This window comes from Populus alba, chromosome 12 (assembly GCF_005239225.2).
Source record: "Populus alba chromosome 12, ASM523922v2, whole genome shotgun sequence".
Taxonomy (NCBI): Eukaryota; Viridiplantae; Streptophyta; class Magnoliopsida; order Malpighiales; family Salicaceae; genus Populus; species Populus alba.
The window spans coordinates 1,662,000-1,684,902 of NC_133295.1; the positions used below are offsets into that span (position 1 = coordinate 1,662,000).

The following is a 22,903-nucleotide window of genomic DNA, read 5'->3' on the forward strand; positions in this document are numbered from 1 at the left end:
ATGAATGCCCCTCTGCAAGCCGGAACAGTGTTAAGCAAGGTTTCTGGCTGCGGAACAGTGGCGGCGCGTGGACCTCACGCACCACCGCCACTAGTGGCGCGTGAGCTCACGCGCCGCCCCGAAATCCAGGCGGCGTGAGGGGGCTGTAATGGACTCCTCCTTTCTTCAATCTCCTGCCGCCCGTCACCTGCAAATCCAAAAAAAACACAACAATGGCAGTTGATTCTAAGTTTTTCTTAGTTTTTTAGATTTGTTTTTCCCTTCTTTTTTTTTCAGTTTGTTTTCCTCTGCTGGTGACAAATCCGATTGCTGCCCGGCTTCGGTGGCCGAAGCTAGGCAGTTCTGGCGGTGAGGGAATGGATGGATGGCAGATCGGATGATCGGAGCTGCAGGTGCAGCCGTGCGTGGGGGAGGAGCTGTCGGTGGTCGCTGGGTTTCGTCTTCTTCTCCTCTGCTTCGGGTGGCAGATCGGGCGGTTGCTCCATGGCTGCTGAAGCTGTTGTTCGGTGGCCGGTTGAAGGCAGTGGAGGCGCCTGTGTTGTCGACTGAGAGAGGAGCAGGACGGTGGGGATGGGGCTGGCCGTGCGGGTCTGGGAGGCTATAGGTCCGAGAGCCGAAGGCTTCTCTCGCAGCCGGCCAAAAATCAAAACCAGGGGAGGCTTGGTTGTCGGCCGAGAAAGGAGAAGAAAATCAATCTAGGGGGCGTCGCTCCTCTTTCGGCTTGGTCTGGTGGAGAAGAAGAAAAATCAAAATGGGGGGGTCGTCTTGTGAAGAAGCGAGGGAAGATCGGGCTGCAGGAGAAAGAAGGAAGAGGAGAGCTGCGGTAGCTGGTTTGGGCGAGAGAAGAAAAAAATCAAGGGAACAGGGGACGACGGGTCTGTTTAGGTTGAGGGAGATGCCGGGTCCGGGGTTGTGCTGGTGAGGGAGCAGAACCTTTGGTCGGGTCTGTTAGAAAAAAAATCAAGTCCGGGAGGTGCAAGCTGTTTGGCTGGTTTCGAAAGAAAAAAAAAATCAAGGGTGGGGGGCGGCTGCCTCTTTCGGTGAGGGAGAGAAAAAGCTAAGCTTTTAGGGTTTCAGCTGCCTCTCCCTCAAAATTTCAAAATTGCCCCCCTGCCTTTGAGTTTTCAACCCATATTTATAGGCAAAATGTTGCCCGGATGTCAAAAATGGTCCCTCAACTTTCTTTTTTTTTTGTAAAATTTGATTTTTCTTGTTTTTTTTGTATTTTTTTGAAAACGAGCAATATCAACGTCGACTCGATGAGGAAAATCGATGATTTTAAAAAATGACGCGTGAAAAGTCGAACGAGTTCGAAAAAAACCTTTGAAAATTAAAATTCTTTTTTAGACGACGTTGAAAATGCTAAAAATGATGCAAATATATTAAAAACATATTTTTTTTTGGATTTTTTTTGTTTTTCGCTATTTTTGGATTTTTCAAAAATTTTATCAAAAAGGTGGGTCAAAATTTGAGTAACAACAGTTGCCCCCTCTTTACAATGCTTACGAAGCAAAACTCCTCAAAATTTTGCATAGTAAGCTTTGTAAAGAAAACAAAAAGAAAATGATCTTATTATCTTGGGCGACATGCCCCTTTTGAAGAAAAGTGGTCTATTTACAGGGGCGACCGGTCCACACAATCACACTAGTCTACTTTCACGGGCGACCTGCCCACACATACTCAAAGTGGTCTATTTTCAGGGGCGGCCTGCCCACACACTCACACTGGTCTATTTTCACGGGCGACCTGCCCACACATACTCATTCTAGTCTGTTTTCAGGGGCGACCTGCCCACACACTCACACTGGTCTATTTTCACGGGCGACCTTCCCTTTTGATTGGGTTTACCTGAGATCCCATCTGGCGATCTAACAAGAACAAAAATCGGTGTGTAGCTCGATCAACCTGAAATCTCATCTAGTGATTCTGCGTGATTAGGCTAAACTGAGATCCCTTCGCCGATCCCCTTTAACCATAACCAAGGTCTGTGTGGTTAGACTGAACTGAGATCCCTTCGCCGATCCCCTTCAACTAGAACCAAAAAATCTTTCCAATTATGTTTAAACTGAGATCCCTTCGTTGATCCCCTTTAACCATAACCAAGGTCTGTGTGGTTAGACTGAACTGAGATCCCTTCGTCGATCCCCTTCAAACAGAACCAAAATCCTTTCCAATTAGGTTAAACTAAGATCCCTTTGCCGATCCCCTTTAACCATAACCAAGGAATGTGTGGTTAGACTGAACTGAGATCCCTTCGTCGATCCCCTTCAACCAGAACCAAAATCCTTTCCAATTAGGTTAAACTGAGATCCCTTTTCCGATCCCCTTTAACCATAACCAAGGAATTGTGTAGTTAGACTGAACTGAGATCCCTTCGCCGATCCCCTTCAACCAGAACCAAAATCCTTTCCAATTAGGTTAAACTGAGATCCCTTTGCCGATCCCCTTTAACCATAACCAAGGAATTGTGTAGTTAGACTGAACTGAGATCCCTTCGCCGATCCCCTTCAACCAGAACCAAAATCCTTTCCAATTAGGTTAAACTGAGATCCCTTCGTCGATCCCCTTTAACCATATCCAAGGAATGTGTAGGGTTGGGCTAGACTAAGATTCCTTTCGGCAATCCCCTCTAACCAGAACCAAAATCCTTTCCAATTAGGTTAAACTGAGATCCCTTCGTCGATCCCCTTTAACCATAACCAAGGAATGTGTAGGGTTGGGCTAGACTGAGATTCCTTTCGGCAATCCCCTCTAACCAGAACCAAAATCCTTTCCAATTAGGTTAAACTGAGATCCCTTCGTCGATCCCCTTTAACCATAACCAAGGAATGTGTAGGGTTGGGCTAGACTGAGATTCCTTTCGGCAAACCCCTCTAACCAGAACCAAAATCCTTTCCAATTAGGTTAAACTGAGATCCCTTCGTCGATCCCCTTTAACCATAACCAAGGAATGTGTAGGGTTGGGCTAGACTGAGATTCCTTTCGGCAATCCCCTCTAACCAGAACCAAAATCCTGTCCAATTAGGTTAAACTGAGATCCCTTCGTCGATCCCCTTTAACCATAACCAAGGAATGTGTAGGGTTGGGCTAGACTGAGATTCCTTTCGGCAATCCCCTCTAACCAGAACCAAAATCCTTTCCAGTTAGGTTAAACTGAGATCCCTTCGTCGATCCCCTTTAACCATAACCAAGGAATGTGTAGGGTTGGGCTAGACTGAGATTCCTTTCGGCAATCCCCTCTAACCAGAACCAAAATCCTGTGTATGGTTGGAATAGACTGAGATTCCTTTCGGCAATCCCCTCTAACCAGAACCAAAATCCTGTGTGTGGTTGGGATAGACTGAGATTCCTTTCGGCAATCCCCTCTAACCGGAACCAAAAATCTTGTGTGTAGCTTGGTCAACCTGAAATTCCATATGGCGATTCCCTTTAACCAAAGCTACATGAGATCCCATCTGGCGACCTCATTTAACCAAAACAAAAGAATGTGAAAAAAAAACGGTCTCAATGGGTGACCTACCTAAGTGGAAAGAATATGAAAAACGGTCTCATTATGATGGGTGACCTACCCAGATGGAAAGAATGTGAAGTGCGGTCTCATTGTAATGGGTGACCTACCCAAAAATGGAAAAAAATATGAAGTGTGGTCTCATTGTAATGGGTGACCTACCCAGATGGAAAAAATATGAAGAAGTGCGGTCTCATTATCATGGGTGACCTACCCAGATGGAAACAATATGAAGTGTGATCTCATTGTAAAGGGGTGACCAACCCAAGTGGACGATGTGATATGACAAGTGTGAAAAATAGGACTTACCTGGCGAAGTCTTTGAGGGGATGACAGAAGAAGGGCTGGAAAACTTGGTGCTTCCTGATAATTTCCTATCATAGGATTTGACAACTCGGTGTTTCCTGACTGCAAGAGTTGAAAACTCAAGGCTTCCCGATTGCAAGGTTGATCTCTTCATTTCTTTGGGATTTTCCTAATGGCAGGGTTCATCCCATCGCCCTTTTATTCCATGATCAAAATCGATTCTTTATTATTATCACCACCATGCTTCCTTCTTTTTCCACCATCTTGCTGGACCTCATTAAGGATTTTCCTGTAATGATTCAAAAATATATGCAAATGGTTTTTTTTTTTTTTGAGGTTAGATGATATGCATGCATCCTTACCTGATTTGAAATATAGGTCCCCCCCTCTTTGATGCTCCATCGTCATAGGGTGCCCTTGTTTGCATCCCAAAGCTTTCTTTGTTCTTCCGATGCATTGGCTCATTCATGTGCTAGCCATTCACTCAACTGTAAATGCAGTGCCCATCCCGGGCTGTCTTCGACAATTACTGCTTGCATCGTTCATCAAGCTTGACCCTGCCCCCAAGTGTGGTACTGCTTGATTCATCCTGAAGGATTTTCTCTCCTGGCTTCTTCTGAGAATTATCCTCTGATTGATTGTGTGCATCATGCCAATACCCATCAAGATTGTTAATCAATCATGAACTTGCCTCTAGTTGAAACAGTACTCTTCAAGTACATGTTATCATCAGCCTTCTTGGAACTCATTCAGTCATCCAGTCATGCATCTCATAGCTTGCAGTACAAAGGCTCATGGTTGTATGCTCAGTGTTCTTCTCAATAGATTCCTTTCAACTCTTCTAATCAGATTTGTGAAAAGAAATGTCTTGGCCTCATCAATGATGCTGCTTTTATCACTCATACTCATGCGGTGAAGCGCTCATCTGGCTTCCAAACAAGTTATCCCACAGTCAGTCTTCGAGGTGGGTGCCTTTCTGACATTCATTCAATGCAGTTGCGTGGTAACGTCTGTCGATAACCATGTTTCAAAGGATGACAATATGAGATTGTCCTTTAAGTGCAGCATTGTTCCACAGTCAGTCTTGGTGGTGTGCATCTTTTCACCATTCAATTACATTCATCTGTGTATATTCATCGATTGCTAGTCGTGTTTCAAAAGATGATGATATGAAAGTGTCCTTCAAGTGCATCTTTGTTTCTCCATTGCCGACAGGGTTCACTAGAGCATGGGCCATTTTGGAATGACATTGCCCCGAGTATGATCTGAATGTGCTTGTTCATTGATTATCTGTCTTTGAACATCATTGTCTTCAGTTCACTGATTCATCATTTAATCATTGCCTCATAGCTGATCTAAGCACTGCTTGTTTTTCCTTTTCAAGGTCTACTATATTGCCCCCAGCTGCTCAACTTTTCAAGGAGTGTCAAGGACTTCAATGTCATTTCTATCAACGATTTTGCATACTCAATCGATGTTCTTCTGTGTTTGATAATCTTCCTTGTTCTGGAATCAACTCTCATATTTCAAAGATCATGTCTATTCAAAGTCTAGTTTGTTGAAATGAAATCAGAGATGTCCTTTTTGAAAATCATTTGAAAATAAAGCTTTTTGATCAAAGACCCAACACACGTTATTCGAAATACGCAGTCCTTTGATTGTCTTGTATTTTGAAAACAGAAATCGACCCGTTGTAAGATTAAAATGGTTTTTCCCATGGTTCTTTCTATCCACTTTAAACTCTGATTTTGGGTATATCTTTTGATGGTCTGTGATGAGGTGACATTTTTATGAATTTCAAAAACAAGATGCTCAGGCTTTATCAAGAAAGGTTGTTTCTTAGCATTTATTTTATCAGCATGCATAATAACCAGTAGCTTAATTCATGAAGTCACGACCCTTATGGAAAAGCTCTTCAAGTTTTGAGAGCGCCATTTATCGATTCAAATTGCTTGCTTGATTAAAAAGGGCTTTAAAAAAAAACACGTAATGTAGGCTATGGTTCATGGCTATGAAAGAAAGGAATTTCACAGGCTCAAAAGGTGTTTGAGGGTTTCAAACACCTAGGATCAACATCAACTATTCATCAACTCTTTTCTATTGTTGTCTTTGTAGAGGAAACGACATATAACCTTGTTAACCTCAAAGTTCAGACTTTTCTTAACATAAGTTATAATGCAAATCCACCTTTCTTTGATGAATAACCAACCTTAATCATCTGATAACATCATAGGCTTTGTAATGGACACCAAAAGTCACGTTTATAACTTAGTCTTTTTTCTGGTATTGACTTTTGTTGCGCATTTCCTTGATTGAAATTTCTTTTGCTCTTCATAGACTTGATAGGCGTTCTCTTTCCTTTATCTTTGACTTGTCTTTAAGTGAAGGCAATTTAAACTTCTTCTCTTTTTTTTTCTTTTTTTTTTATCATAGCCTTCCTTAAAAATTTCCCATATGCCCCCAGTCTATGTGTTTTTCTTTTAGCTCTCTCTCAATCATTGGACCTTTGTTCTAAGCCTTCCCCTTTATCCATTAATTATATCAATGTCTCCAACATATCTCTCGTCTGCCCCCCAGTGTGGGGTGTGATCCTAGTCAGGGTTTTCATGAAAAGGTATTTTATCCAGCTCAAAATGGGACTACAAGGGATATAATCTTTAGAAAGTGAAGGAATATCAAAGATGGCCTTTTCTCATTTCAAGCAAGGTCGGTTAGAACCGATAAATTTTGACCTCATCTAGTTTAATGATTGGGACTTGTAAGAATCATGATTCACGAGTCCATAACTACCGAATCCACTACATGTCATTATGCATACTGCTAAAACCTAGCTATATGATGTGTGGTTCAGTTTCAAGTGTGAGCTCAAAATTTTTTCAGTCACCTCATGTCATTTCAACAAGAATCAAGTCATTTCTGCAATCAAAACACTTTTAATCTTCAGGATTGATTAGCCTTTATCGCATGTTGGAGTTTGATCAAAATATTTTATGAGAATAAAATGTTAAACATCTGTTGATTTCAAAACAACAAAGAGACAAAAGCAAAACATGTTTCGGTGAAGGATGAGATGTGATCCTAAAACAAAATGTCGAATTCCATAACAATATGATTGCCAATTCATCACCATTCTTGAATCAGATTTTTTGGCAATATCTGTGTTTTGCCAAGCACTTTCGATCACATGTCATTCTGAAGATGTTCGGGAGACAATATAGCCAATGACACCCTCCTTCACAAACTCTACTTGTCTCTTACTCACCAACTTTCAGACTCAATTCTTGCCATTCTTGCAACTGTTCACTTGAAATGGTTGAGGACCCCCACCATGACATCATATCTCTTGTCTGGATTATACCACCTAGAACACAGTGGTTGCATGGGATTTGTCGGAGTCAGGTAAAAGTCTAGAATCAGCAGATTCTGGTAAATAAACCCAACATAGCAAAACAATGTCTATCTTTGGTAAAGACATTGGAGTAGTCGATGATACAACAAGACTTGGTTAGACCAGCATAATTAAGGTTTTCCGCCGTCAAAGTCTTCTTTTGATTCATCTCTCATTGTTTCTCTGGAATCCTTGGCAGAACCAATCTTTCTCATCTTGATAGCTTGTTTAATTTTTTGCAATCCACGCAACTTCATGTCAATCTTCCAATGTTATTGTTGTTGTTTTAGGATTGTTGGAAACTCGTCAATATCTAGGTAATCCTGGCCGTGCGCAAAAACAAAAATGTATGGAATCATATATTGTCAAAATTGGAAGAGAAACTGATGAATCCACAACTCCTCTATTTCCTCTTTGATTCCTCACTGACGGTGCAGCAAACAACCACTTTTGCGTTTTAATGCCAATACTGGTAGGAGAAAATTATGGACAATCTGAAACCACTACATCCCTTCTTGGATTTCCCATTTATAGATCCACAAATAGATTCCTGCCGAGAGATCTCTGCAACGTTGAAGTTTGATGTCTGCTCCATGTTTTTCAAACCAAATCTGGCTCTTCAACATGCTACAGTTTCTTCGTGCTGAAACTGATGAGAGAAATATTTGTAGCATATGCAATTCGTAAATCTCCTCTTGTACTCTCAAGTTGCATCATCATAAACAGATTTTTGTAGAGAGAGCTCTATCATGTTGAAGTTCGACGACTACTCATATTTTCATACCAGGCCTGACTCCTTTGCCTACTACGATGTTTTGCTCATGCCACTGGTGGGAAAAAAAAGTTTCAAAGCATATGAAATTAATACATCCCCTTTTGCATTTCCCATTTGGCAGATCCACAAATAAATCTTTATAGAGAGAGCTCTGCCATGTAGAAGTTCAGTGTCTAATCATGGTTTTTCAGACCAACATCTTGTGCTGCTGAAATGGAATTGAGCTCATAATTGGGGTAGCTTCAAAGAAGACTAATGCACCATGTACAAAAGACCGGTAGTTGTTTGGTTCCATTAGGTGATGTGGAGGCGATGAACATCTAACAGTGCAACTGGACAAGAACCAGAGTTGTCATTAGTTGATGACTGAAGGCATTGTTGTTGTTGTTCATGATTGAAAAGGAGAGATACAGCTTCAATTGGACGTGAACAAGCAGTGTTCCCACAGAATACTATGCAGACACTCTCTTTCCATTTGCTACTCAACACTTGTTCGAGCAGATCTGAGTCCCAGCTACTTCACCTTTGATGCTCTCAACCTTAAACTGATAGCCTCTATCTGACTCCTTTGTTCACTTCCCTCATCTTTCTTCAATCACGTGCAGCACAGCTTGTACATGGGACCTACCTTTCAACCCGGTACATGCATGATAAATGTATGAACATATAATCTATATGATGAACTCGCCCTTCGAGGGGTGACAATATGGTCGTAACTCTTGTATGATGGAACAAGAATCGTGATTTTTGCCCAAACTCTACAGTGAAAATTTTCGAAGTGACGGCCAATGTGTCACCCACAAGTCTTGAGTTCAAGATGCTTCAAGAAGGGTTTGCCCTTATGCAAATAACGATAACACATACAACCTAAGGACATGTTCTATTCATTATGTGAACATGGGTAGGTTTTCTATCTGGTCTCAAAAGGGTCTCATATCTGCTCAGTGACGTTCTTCGTAAAGACAGTGTGGGGGCGTTGCAAGGAATAGTTAAGGCACGTATACCCACCATTACCAAGCAGGCACTCAGATATGAGTTGGGTGTTTCACGCATCTGAACCCTGACCAATAGTCTTAGGGCAGATCGCTAGTTCCCCACCTAACCTAGAAGTTTGTGTGTGCTTTCAAAAATAAATACAGGTGATGCATGAGACAATTCTATAAAATGCATGAAAATAAATATTAACAAAAAAGATAAAAATGCAAAAACTTAAACACATCAAATACACAAAGCTTACTCCAATAATGTCAGAAACAATACCGTCCCCAGCGGAGTCGCCATTCTGTCGCACCCCAAAAAAATCAGCGCGCGGCATCTGCTGGCTATTTAAGTCTCGTTGTTGTTGTTTGCTTGAATTTGGTTCGTTGGAGTCGCCACCTAGTAATTTATTGAAGGCTACTAGGAAACCGGATGTACTGGTCTTGTCAGAGATTCGCGGGTAAGGGACTGGTTGTGGTTAGGGAAGGTATTAGCACCCCTAACGCACCCTACCTGAGGTAAGCTGCTTCGTGGCTTTGACGTGTTAAAGAAGTTTTAATAATTGTCTTTTCATCGGAAATTAGAAATATCACTTACGTATAAGTTAATAATTCTTAACCATGATCCGATCAAAATATTAAATTCTTCTTTAATCCTTGCAATTTCATCATAACAAAATATATAAAAATAAATCAAACAAAATACAAACAACCACATTCATTTTTGCTATATTTTTTGTTTCTTTTCTTTTCTTTTTTAATTCAATAGCATAAATAAATAAACAAACACACACACAACTTTCTTTTTATTATTTATTTTTCATTTTTCTTTTCTATTTTCTATTACATCACATTTATACAAAAATACAAATTCAAAACAAAAATAAATAAATAAATAAATAAACTACCTAAAAATTACAATAAGGGCCTCAAAACCATCTGAAATTTACATGAATGCCCCTCTGCAAGCCGGAACAGTGTTGAGCAAGGTTTCTAGCTGCGGAACAGTGGCGGCGCGTGGACCTCACGCAGCACCGCCACTAGCGGCGCGTGAGCTCACGCGCCGCCACGAAATCCAGGCGGCGTGAGGGGGCTGTAATGGACTCCTCCTTTCTTCAATCTCCTGCCGCCTGTCACCTGTAAATCCAAAAAAAACACAACACAATGGCAGTTGATTTTTAAGTTTTTTCTTAGTTTTTTAGATTTGTTTTTCCCTTCTTCTTTTTTTCGGTTTGTTTTCCTCTGCTGGTGACAGATCCGGCTGCTGCCCGGCTTCGGTGGCCGAAGCTAGGCAGTTCTGGCGGTGAGGGAATGGATGGATGGCAGATCGGATGATCGCAGCTGCAGGTGCAGCCGTGCGTGGGTTTCGTCTTCTTCTCCTCTGCTTTGGGTGGCAGATCGGGCGATTGCTCCGTGGCTGCTGAAGTTGTTGTTCGGTGGACGGTTGAAGGCAGTGGAGGCGCTTGTGTTGTCGACTGAGAGAGGAGCGGGACGGTGGGGATGAGGCTGGCCGTGCGGGTCTGGGAGGCTATGGGTCCGAGAGCCGAAGGCTTCTCTCGCAGCCGGCCAAAAATCAAAACCAGGGGAGGCTTGGTTGTCGGCCGAGAAAGGAGAAGAAAATCAATCTAGGGGGCGCCGCTCCTCTTTCGGCTTGGTCTGGTGGAGAAGAAGAAAAATCAAAATGGGGGGGTCGTCTTGTGAGGAAGCGGGGGAAGATCGGGCTGTAGGAGAAAGAAGGAAGAGGATAGCTGCGGTGGCTGGTTTGGGCGAGAGAAGAAAAAAATCAAGGGAACAGGGGACGACGAGTCTGTTTAGGCTGAGGGAGATGCCGGGTCCGGGGTTGTGCTGGTGAGGGAGCAGAACCTTTGGTCGGGTCTGTCAGAAAAAAAATCAAGTCCGGGAGGTGCAAGTTGTTTGGCTGGTTTCGAAAGAAAAAAAATCAAGGGTGGGGGGCGGCTGCCTCTTTCGGTGAGGGAGAGAAAAAGCTAAGCTTTTAGGGTTTCAGCTGCCTCTCCCTCAAAATTTCAAAATTGCCCCCCCTGCCTTTGAGTTTTCAACCCATATTTATAGGCAAAATGTTGCCCGGATGTCAAAAATGGTCCCTCAACTTTCTTTTTTTTGTAAAATTTGATTTTTCTTGTTTTTTTTGTATTTTTTTTGAAAACGAGCAATATCAACGTCGACTCGATGAGGAAAATCGATGATTTTAAAAAATGACGTGTGAAAAGTCGAACGAGTTCGAAAAAAACCTTTGAAAATTAAAATTCTTTTTTAGACGACGTTGAAAATGCTAAAAATGATGCAAATATATTAAAAACATATTTTTTTTTTGGATTTTTTTTGTTTTTCGCTATTTTTGGATTTTCCGAAAATTTTATCAAAAAGGTGGGTCAAAATTTGAGTAACAACACTATAGATAAAGTTAGATGCAGGGAAGTTTAATCCTAATCACACGAAAGAAAGTGTCACGTGTGCAGTAAGAGCGAGACACTTTTGTACAAATTTTCTGAATTCTAATGAAATCTACGGCAATTTCAAAAAAGAACCAACTCTCTGGCAGGAGGGAGAAGAAAGAAGCATGGAAAACATGAATCGTTCTCAGGTATCATTAGGAATTGTTTTCTAGGAGGAAAAAACTATAAGGTTAGGTTTCTTATTGCCAGAGGCAGTGTCACCACCTGATTCCCATATCCATGACCGGCACATAGACAAGGTTTCCCTCCAAGGTTCCATACTTATGTGAATCCAAACTTACATACAAATTTCTCCTAACTCAATCAGAGTTCAACATAGCATTAATAACAAAATTAACTTCATAATATAATTTAATTGTCTTAATACAAGAGTTCAAATGGATTCATAGTTTTGGAGCACTAACTAGACATAAAGCAAAAGGTACAAATTACAACCAAAAGTAGGTTCGGAAGGTTCAACAAAAATAACCCGCTAACAGGCTATAAGCCTGAAAAGATAAATAATGAGAGAGTAAGTTCAATAACTCAGTGAGAAGATAACGTTCAAATTCAAGGTTGTCAATTTCGTTTTGTTTCGCCCGGAATGACCGAAACATTCCATACCAATTCAAAAAACAGAACAAAACGGAACAAATTTCATCTCATTTTAAATCTCAGTCCGTTCCGGATTTTTTAGTTAAATTCCACCCGGAACGTTCCGGTTTCATTCCACATGATCCGTTCCGCTCTTGAAAAGCCATTGAATCAAATTGAACCTTAATTAATTAAACCACCTAATTATAAAAAGTTCTTTTTCATTACTATTTTCAATAACAATAATATTAATAATAATATTGAAAATTATTATTACTATTTTCATTAACAATGATATTAATTTTTTAAAATTAGATGTATCACTAATATATATTGTTTATATTCATGTTGTTTTTTTCATGTTTATACTTTGTAGGAATTTAAGCAAAACAATGGATGCTTTAGATTTCATTAGCCTTAATAACATTGACCTAATTTTTATATTTAAAATATTTTTGTTAAAACATTTTACTTTCATAATATTTTGATATTTTGTTTAAGTTGAATTACTTTAAGTTAAAAATATATTTAATCTTGACTATTTAGAAATATTTTAAATCTTGAAATTATATTTGTTTGGCATTGTGTTTGTATTGCATAATTTATAATTAATTTATCTTAAATTTGAATTATGTTTGTTGAATTTATATATATATATATATATAGTACAACCCCGAAACGGCACGCCGAAACACTCCGAAACTGAAACATTCCAATCCAATTGAAAAAACAAAACACCTACCGAAATGGAATTGACAACCTTGCGTTCAATACACACACACGAGGTAATACAACAATGATAATATATATTCAATTATGGCTCTAGGTTCTTATAGAAAGGTTTCTCAAATAGGCAATAATAAGAAGATCATATGGTAAAACTCGTCAGAAAATCAAAATGCAATGAGCATGAGGCTCCGTACTGTGGGATGATCAGTACACATAGGTTGGTGACTCCCCCGACCAACTAGGATTCAGATACGATGTGCACAAAGACTAACACTACCCTGTTAGCATGGGTATTCTAACTAACATACCATAGGTTCATAATCATAATCAAACAGACATATTCATATCTCAAGGCTCAACTCATGACATCAATCAAATAAGGACCTATCAATTTAGAAGTCAATTCAAAATATATACTAGTTCATATCAAGAATTCAGATTCAACAATTGATCATGCTTTATCATAACAAGGATAATAATCAATATATATTTACCTACAATCTCTCAAAATCAATTACCAATCCATTATCCACAACTATCAATCCTATAACATTCAAATTAATTCATCAATAAACCCAAAACACAATCTTCAAAACCCTAACATTTAACCAAAACAGAAATTTAAAGCTTAAATAACACATATTTATACATAATTATATACCTTTAAACTTATTTCTTCAATTCTCTTATATTTTCCCTCTTTTCTCTTCTTCGGCCTTTTCTTTTTTTCTCCCGGTTTTTCACTCTTAATTGCAGATCTCTTTTTTTCTTTCTTTCTTTTTTTTTATTTATATTTATCAAGTTTTGTTGAATTACCACAAACCCTTCATTCATTTATTCCTACATCTAAGCCTTCAAGAGTTTCATAGCCTTTTCCTAACTCTTTAATTCAAAACGTTACAGGCAGTTTGACAGAGATGGATAAGGAGGTTAGTCACAACTCTATGGACTCCACTATTGCCAACGTCAATGGAAGGTTGGAAAAATTGGCAACTTATACTGAACCCACAATAGTCTATAGCTCTGAACGTGAGGTGGCAGCTACACATCACCTTGGCAAGGTTTTAGGGATTCATAGAGATACTAATGATGGTTTGGTTGCTGAACATATTCGGAGGCAGATTGATATGAAATATATTGAAGGAATGGTTGGACTCACTCTGGGTTCTTGCTCTGGTGCCCAGGTTATGACTTTTATTCTAATCTTAAGCAGATGCTACCATGGAATTACAGAGATTTAGACAAACATCCTCAAGATGATCAATCTTAAAAAGGTCATAACCTATAAAACCCTAGTTCCGGGTCCCATTAAGAATTTTATTATAAGCCAATTTAAAAAACTTGTCAAAACAAAAAACAAAGATAACAAAAAAAACCTCAAATGAACTTTATAGCTAGCCTGAGTCAACAAATCAAACACATGGTCTAGGACATGAAATTGGGATGACCCTATAAATAGAAAATCTAAAAAAACACTAACAAAAAAAACTTAAAAATGATTTAAAAAAAAAGATGAAAGTTGAATTAGGCTAATTCTTCAAATCTATTACCCAAGTCATGAGACTAGGGTAACCTCATCAAAAGACAAACTTGAAAAAAACAAAGAAGCAAAATTCTTAATCAAAGAAACATTGAATGATGGAATTGAGCAAAAAAAAATCAATAAAAAAACATTTAAAAAAAAAGGCAATTAAAAGAATTAGGACTAATTTTGACATAAAAATTAAATGAAATTAAATGTTTAGGTGAAAAAACAAATCAAATCTAATGTTTAGGGATGAAATTGTAAAAAACAAATCTATTAAGAAAATGATTAAAAAAATAGCAAATAAAAGAATTATGACCAAATTTGACATAAAAATTAAATGAAACTAAATTCCTAGGGATGAGATTGGAAAAGAATAAATTAATAAAGAAATGATTAAAAATATAAATTAAAAAAATCAAAAGAACAAGGATAAAATCCAATTAGAAATAATCAATGTAAATAAAATAATTGCAAATAAAAAAAAAGTGACTAAATCAAAAGAAGAAATAAAATGGAGGATTGGTATGAATTTTTTCATGGCCATCATGCAATCCGAGGATAAAAAAAGGAAAAGAAAGAAAAGAAAAGAAAAGAAATTTCAAGTCAAATCACATCGAATCACTATACACGTGTCACATAAAGAGGAAGAGGATGCCAAGATAAAATCAAATGATGTAGTGTAATCACGATTACAACTGCCTGAGCCAGCTGCACGTGCCGCTAGAAGGCGGTGAAGCGTCTAACACTTGCGAGACACATGTTAGCTGCCTTTTGTTTTATATTTTTTAGTGTAATAACTGAAAATGTCCTTTTAAACTAAACAATATTAACAAACAAACCATGATGAACTTACAACTAAGCTTTGTTATATTCCCAGCTAATTCTTCAAAGTATTTTTATTGATTTGTAATATTTGCATAGAAATCCCATGCATGCCTGAGGGTGTCATGGAAAAGTTTATGTAATTGTTGCCTGTTGTGCTCTATCCAAATCCAATGACTTCCATCGCAATGGATAGAAGATAGTATGGTTCCTCAAGAGAACTAGAAGAAATTAAACAAAGTGTTTTTATGGACTACAAAAATATTATCCGGAGGATTTTATTTGCTTGAGCTTGCTGTGGATTTTTTAACCCTTTACAAGGCACCTAGGGCATTGTCCCAGTCAGACTTGCAGAGAGTTCTTGGCTCATCAACTAAGACTAGGGTTGCTGTAAATGGTTAAGGTAAGCCAATGCTAGAATAGTCTGTTACGTGATTTACCCAACTTGATGTTGTTGGATTTATTGTTACTGATTTGTTATAACTGCCTAGCTCTAGAATTTGTTCATAGCAGGTTTACGGTTATAAGACAGCTGGTTTCCCCTTCTTCTGTAACCATCTTCTAAGAAACAATATATATATATATATGATTTACTCTCTGACCTTAGAGATAAGGAGAACAGAGATTCACATTCTCAAATTCTATCTTTTTCAAATGATTGTCAGAGAGGTCGAGCTTTTGAAGATGATGCAGGAAGAAAAAGGGTGCTATTGGAATGGAGGGTGCCATAAGGAATGCTGCAGGAGAGGTCCAGTCCAGTGACAGGCCCGGTTTTCATGTCACAAGTGACCCCATCCCACGAGCAGCAGTCTGTACTATCTATCCATGACTCTGTTTTTGGAAAAGGATATTGACAGTACTCCAATGAGGCAGATCTATTAATGGAGAAGGATTGTTTGAATTGATGGAGAGAAAGAGATTGGTGATGAGCACACAAATGAGAAGAAGAGGAGGAGGAGGAGGAGTGATTTGAGGAGAGTGGAGATGAAATTGTTGAATGGAAATGGAAGAGAGACAGAATGAAAGAGAGAGATTGAGAGAGGCACAGTTGTGAAAACCCCATTACAGGATTCGAAGTATAATTGGGAGAGATGAGAAATAATGAAAGGCATTATTAGTAGTATTTAACTATTAGTAGAATCTGCCACTTTAGTGTTGTTCCAAAGCCAACTCCACTCGGTATCACTTGAGGCACAACCTTCATTGAAATAACACTGCAATAAAAACAATATATAACTGTAGTCATGATTACTTATAAAAAATCAGAAAGGAAACAACTTACAGAACGAACTTTGAAGATACTGACTGCATTGTTTAGTTTCTTCTTGCACCATTTCTACTAGCTTTCTTCTTTGTTCTGCTTGCATTAAGACTCCATTGATCTTCAACCATCTTCAGAAACCATGCAGGTCTTCTTGTTTTAAACACGACATATTCATTATGACTCCAAACATAAACCCACATCCATACCCAATTGCCACAGCTTTCCATCCAAACCCATCTTCAAACAATGTTGAATCATCTCCTGCAATAAACTTTGATGGCGGTAATGGTGGTGCCTCGCCATTGCTACATTCTTCTGGCATTGGAAATCCATGTAAAACAGAGTAATATTGTGAGAATAATTCGTTACTTCTCTATTCTTCTCAACGTTAGGAGGCCATTCTCAAGATGATGGAATATGAAGTGCATTATCTGATGTAAACATGAGGGAAACAGGATCGTTCTCAAGTATCATTAGGAATTGTTTCTTGGAGGAAAAAGTATAAGGTTAGGTTTGTTAACGCCAGAGGGAGTTTGTCAGAGATAGATTAAGTATAATAAAGTTGTTTAATATATTCAAATTTTGAGATTAATATTAAAAAATATTATTAAATTACTTTGAATACATCAAATCGATTGTAATTGGGTTATTATGATGAAATTAGGATTCGAAAACCAACTTTTCAATTATGAAACCTTCTGATTGCAAATGCTTTGTAACAACATGAAGACTGAGTTCATGGCATTATGGGATGGGTTTGCTACAGATCGTGAGTTCCTACTATTGAAACAAGTGCTGCATTTGTGTAGTCTTTTTATGCAGTAACTTGCTAGAATGTGTTTTTATGTAAGATTTGTGGAAGTGTGATTTATTCATGGGCCTGGCCTGAGTGGACTCAGTGATACTATTTTTACAGAGAACGCACAAGAGATGTTACTTGCTGCAACCAGCTGACCTTAAGAACTCGATGAAGCAATCCTCCGGCGTCTTCCTCAGGCCTTTGAAATTGGGATACCTGATCAAAGAGAGAGGGCTGAGATCTTGAAGATTGTTTTGAAAGGGGAGAAAAGCAAAAGCAAAATTGACTTTGACTGCATAGCAATTTTGTGTGAGGGCTCCACTGGTTCAGATCTTCTTGAACCTTGCAAGAAAGCAGCTTATTTTCCTATTAGGGACCTATTGGATGAGGAGAACAAAGGGGAAAAATCTAGTGTAAGTATATATTTATCATCGTGTTGTTCCATGCTTCCATCAGTTATTTTATAGTATATTGAACAATATAGTTCTCATCTGTGATTTGTTATATTCTCAGCTAATTCTTCAAGGTATTTTTATTGATTTGTAAAATTTGCATAGAAATCCCATGCATGCCTGAGGGTGTCATGGAAAAGTTTTGGTAATTGTTGCCTATTGTGCTTGTGAAGCCACTTAATTTCATTTAATTAAATCCACATAATTAGTGGAAAATGAGTTGTTAGACAAAAATAAATGGAAGATGAGTTGTTGGCATAATTGATGGAGTATGAGTGGAAATGAGTTGTTAGCATAATTTATGGTATAATTGGTGTCATGATCTTTGGTCTTTGTCCCCTAACTCTTGCCTATAAATTAATAGGCAATGCATCCAAGCCTTAAATGCATACAAAGATAGAGAGAAGAAGAGAAGAGTGAATACAGAGTAATCCTATAAAGTTGTGAGGTATTTGTGAGAGAGTAAGTGATGTGTTTTCTCTTAGTAATACAAAGATTCTTAGTTGTTCTCCTATTATTTGAAAGAGGTTGTAATTCCCATATTACTTAGTAAAATCATTTTATACTTGTCTGTGGACGTAGCCTAATTGGGTGAACCACGTAAATTCTTGTGTCTTATTTCTCATTTTATCATATGCCTTACTTTTTATCTTGTCGAGTTTGCATACTAGTATCCTAACAGTGCTCTATCCAAGGCCATTGTGCCAGACAGACTTGCAGAGAGTTCATGGCACACCAACTAAGACTAGGTCAAGCTCTCATTCACCTGGGTGGCCAAGGCAGTTAGATGACTATCAGGTTCAAGCCACAACTAATGGACTCTCTAAACTCGTAGTATCTCAAATCTTGAATCTTCAGTTGGATAATCAGGACCTTTGAAATATTCATTTGTTTTTTTTTTCCTTAATATGAGGCCAAGAGAAATTGTATTTTAAATTATTTTAATTTTTTCCAATTCTGAAATGTTCTAAGTAGAATATGTTGTTTTTAGGCGACTCAGAATTGTAGATTTGTTGTAGCATAGAGCTCTTAACATGGTATTAATACCTATCTTGCTTTCTTTTGCTTTAGATATAAACTTGTCAATAAAAAATGTTGACTGATTTTGTTGATGATTTTGGATTTGTGTAAGAGTTGTGGAACATTGTTTGTACCTTTTGAGATGGGTTTGTTACTCTTTTTAATAGTCATTCATGACTTACAAGTTATCAGAATTACTCTATTTTGCTTGTAAATATTGCTGTTGTTGTGAGAACAAAATCGATCAATCAAGTTTTGTTCTTTAAAATTTATAAGAATTGTTTTAATTCTTAAATTTGCTTGCACACTCGTAAGTTTGTAAGCAATCTGTTCATAGCTTTATAACTTTGCATGCTTGACCTATTACATACATGGATTCTTTTTCATTAAAGTAACACCCAATTAACCTTGAAACTTAAAAAAAAGAGAGAAAAAAGTAAAGGGAATATGCCACCCTACTGTTGTTTCAATGTCAAATCCACTTGATATCTTGTTTGTACTGCAAAATTAGAAAGGTAAAACTGATCAAACGAAAGAGTAGAGAAAAGATAGACTAACATAAATTGTGAACATAAAATTTGAAAACTCAAATGCTTGCAAAACTTACTTGAAAATATCAATTGCATTATTTAGTTTCTTCTAGCACCATATCTGCCAGCATTCTTCTTTGTTTTTCTGCTCTTGAGATTCCATTTATCTTCAACCATCCTAAGAAACCATGAAGGCTTTTTTGTTCTAAACACAACGTATCCTGTTGTAACTCCAAACACAAACCCGCATCCATACCCCATTGTCACAGCTTTCCATCCAAATCCTTCTCCAAACAATGTTGAATCATCTCCTTCATCAAAGCTTGATGGCGGTAATGCTGGTGCCTCATCACCGTAACATCTTTTTAGTACTTGAAATCCACATAAACCCAAGTTTCCTTCAAATGAGCTTGCAGTAAAGGTGTTGAACTGCTCTCCACTTGGTATACGCCCCTCGAGTTGGTTATGTGACAGGTTTAGGATTGCAAGAAATGTTAGACCCCCCAGCTGCGTTGGAATCCTTCCGGTAAGCAAATTTGAAGATAGATCTAATGATTCCAAATTGGTCAAATTTCCGAATGATGATTGGATATGACCTATAAGGGAATTATGAGAAAGGTTGAGCTGTTGGAGTGCTCTAAGCTTTCCTATCACTTTTGAAATCCCTCCGGTGAAATTGTTATTTGACAAATCAAGTACTCTGATAGTACTTTGAATCTTTGTAAACTCAATTTCTACACCTTTCCATGTCATCTCTATGGAATAGACATAACTTATGGAATTGTACTCTCTTTCGTATAGTGATGCACCTCTTGATGCACCCATGTAAATCATGTTTTGATCTGAGACCATCATTGCTTCAAGCGTATTGAAATACCCAGTTGGCAATGGCCCACTAAAATTATTGTTAGAGATGTCAAAAATACATAATTTAGAGAAGGAACTGTATGTAGTCGAACCTTTCACAAAACCTTGGAGTTTATTGGATTTTAGGACAAGAATTCGCAGCTCTGGAAGCGCTTCTAGAAAATAAGGAAATATATCCTCAATCTTATTGTTGCCAAGATCAAGAACTTCCAACATTGTGCAGTTGATGATGGACGGTGGTATTTTCCCTTCTAATTCGTTTCCGTTGAGGTTGAGATATTCCAAGCTATTATCTTTTGAAAATGTTGAAGGGATAGAGCCTTGAAGATTGTTCATGCCGAGATGCAATACTGAGAGCATGCTGCTGAAGTTCCCCAAACATAATGGCATAGAACCACTCAAGCTGTTGTTGGACAAGTCTAGGACGCGAAGGAATCTCAGCTTGCAAATAGAAGAAGGAATCTCACCTGTCAATTTACTATTGGACGCAAGAATAAGGACGTGCAAGTTCTCTTGTTTGAAAATCGAACTTGGGATTGTACCATGCAAGTGGTTATTGCTCAAATCAAGGAATCTCAATGAATCGTGTTGGAGTTCACTTATATTACCTATGAGATTATTGTTATGGAGATAAAGATAATCTAAAGAAGGAAGAAGAAACAAAAAGGATGGTATTGTGCCTACTAGTTGATTATTGGATAAATCTAAATATGAAAGATTGACTAGGCTACCCAAAAAATCTGGAACTTGACCCCTAAATTTATTGGAATAGAGATTTGAGAGGTTTAAAGAGATGAGCTGTGTGAGATTACCAAGTGATGATGGGATTTGACTGCTAAAACTGTTACTTGAGAGGTCTAAATGGGTGAGCTGTACAAGGTTTCCAAGTGATGATGGGATCTCACAATTCAAATTGTTAGATGAGAGGTCTAAAGAGGTGAGATGTGTGAGATTACCAAGTGATGATGGGATCTGACCGCTCAAATTGTTAGATGAGAGGTCTAAAGAGGTGAGCTGTACAAGGTTTCCAAGTGATGATGGGATCTGACCGCTCAAATTGTTACTTGAGATGTCTAAATCGGTGAGCTGTACAAGGTTTCCAAGTGATGATGGGATCTGACCGCTCAAATTGTTACTTGAGAGGTCTAAATCGGTGAGCTGTACAAGGTTTCCAAGTGATGATGGGATCTGACCGCTCAAATTGTTACTTGAGAGGTCTAAATCGGTGAGCTGTACAAGGTTTCCAAGTGATGATGGGATCTGACCGCTCAAATTGTTACTTGAGATGTCTAAATCGGTGAGCTGTACAAGGTTTCCAAGTGATGATGGGATCTGACCGCTCAAATTGTTACTTGAGAGGTCTAAATCGGTGAGCTGTACAAGGTTTCCAAGTGGATAGATTCCTTGCAATCCACAGGAATTGATAATGAGTGATGACAAAGAAGAAGGCAGCTTCATCAAGGAATCGGGAACAACTAGTGACATGTCTACCCAACTCAAATCGAGTTCGCTAAGCTTGGTTAGGTTTCGAACAAGCTTGTCAAAAGAAATTGGTTCTAGACTCAGATAGTAATTGAAAGAGAGATCAAGTGAAACCAACTCAGTGAGTTGATCAAAATCATATGGAATTGGACCAATAATATTGTTCCTTACAAGATCCAAGTACTGCAGGTGCTTAAATTTCCCCATTGAGGATGGGAGTTTACCCTGCAATCCACAGTAATTGAGTTTCAGTGATGACAGAGAAGAGGACAGATTCATCAAGGAATCGGGAACAACTAGTGACATGTCTACCCAACTCAAATCGAGTTCTCTAAGCTTGGTTAGGTTTCGAACAAGCTTGTCAAAAGAAATTGGTTCTAGAAAAAGATCGTCATTGTCAGATAGATCAAGTGAAACCAATTTGGAGAGATGAGATATTTCAGACGGAACTTGTCCTGCAAAGACTGAGTAATTTAGGTTAAGAAGTGTCAGATTGGAGAATTGGCCAAATCGAGAAGAAATATGGGAGAAGTTGAAATCATTGTCAGAGAGGTCGAGCTTTTGAAGGTGATGCAGGGAGAAGAGGGTGCTATTGGAATGAAGGGTGCCATACAGCATGCTGCAAGCAAGGTCCAGTCCAGTGACATGCCCTGTTTTCATGTCACAGGTGACGCCATCCCACAAGCAGCAGTCTGTACCCTCTTTCCACGACTCTGTCTTGGGATGCTGGCAAAGCTCTGAAGCAGAGCTATTAATGGAAAAGGATTCTTTGAATTGGAGCAAAGAAAGACTTTGGTGAGGAGCACATAAATGAGAAGAAGAAATAGTTGAATGGAAATGGAAGAGAAACAGAATGAAAGAGAGAGATGAAATAGGTGGAAACCCCATGTTTGGCTGGCCTTACAGGATTCAAAGTATATTTGGGAGAGATGAGGAATGAAGAAAGACATTCTTAGTAGTATTTATAGACAAACTAATCTTAGATTGTATACGGACATTGGATGTGTAAAACATGTAAAGACGAAATCAAATCTCAAGTACAAGAGTGAGTGAGTGTTGGAAACGCGGCAAAGTATATTAAACAAGATTCCTTGTTGACTTCAAATTGCGCAAACTGAATTGTTGTTTCTTGGCAAAGTAATAATTACGCAAAGCAATGACTTTCTTCAGAGATGTTTTTCCAAATTGTATTTAGCAATGAGATTTATGAGAGGATTGCTTTGCCCACTAAAATGTAATTTCCAAGAAATTCAAATTCACAAAAGCGGAAGAAAACTTCTTAATAAGCCACAAGTGGGCTTGCAGAGTTAAAGAGTCATCCTCACCTATTATGTCCACGTTCTGGCAATAGCTTGTTTGAATAAAATTTGCTTCCTCTCATGTAATTAATTTAATTTAATTTAAAATAA

At 38.4% G+C, this 22,903-nt stretch overlaps 2 protein-coding genes across 2 annotated transcripts in view; one reads left to right on the forward strand and one right to left on the reverse strand.

Moving 5' to 3' along the window:
- The window catches only part of LOC118058043 (uncharacterized), a 47,709-nt gene extending 29,235 nt beyond the window's left edge, over positions 1–18,474 (forward strand). Inside the window, 3 exon segments of the mRNA XM_073403677.1 lie at positions 17,065–17,113; positions 17,261–17,554; positions 18,278–18,474. Of these exon segments, the coding sequence (XP_073259778.1) occupies positions 17,065–17,113; positions 17,261–17,554; positions 18,278–18,474 (540 nt within the window).
- A 480-nt stretch (positions 18,475–18,954) lies between these two features.
- On the reverse strand, positions 18,955–22,407 carry LOC118058041 (uncharacterized). The gene is made up of 2 exons (XM_073412822.1): positions 19,223–22,407; positions 18,955–19,114 (listed from the first exon to the last, which is right to left on the reverse strand). The coding sequence occupies exon 1, from the start codon at positions 22,380–22,382 to the stop codon at positions 19,245–19,247; it is 3,138 nt and encodes a 1,045-aa protein (XP_073268923.1). The 5' UTR covers positions 22,383–22,407; the 3' UTR covers positions 18,955–19,114; positions 19,223–19,244.
- Between the last annotated feature and the right edge of the window lie 496 nt (positions 22,408–22,903).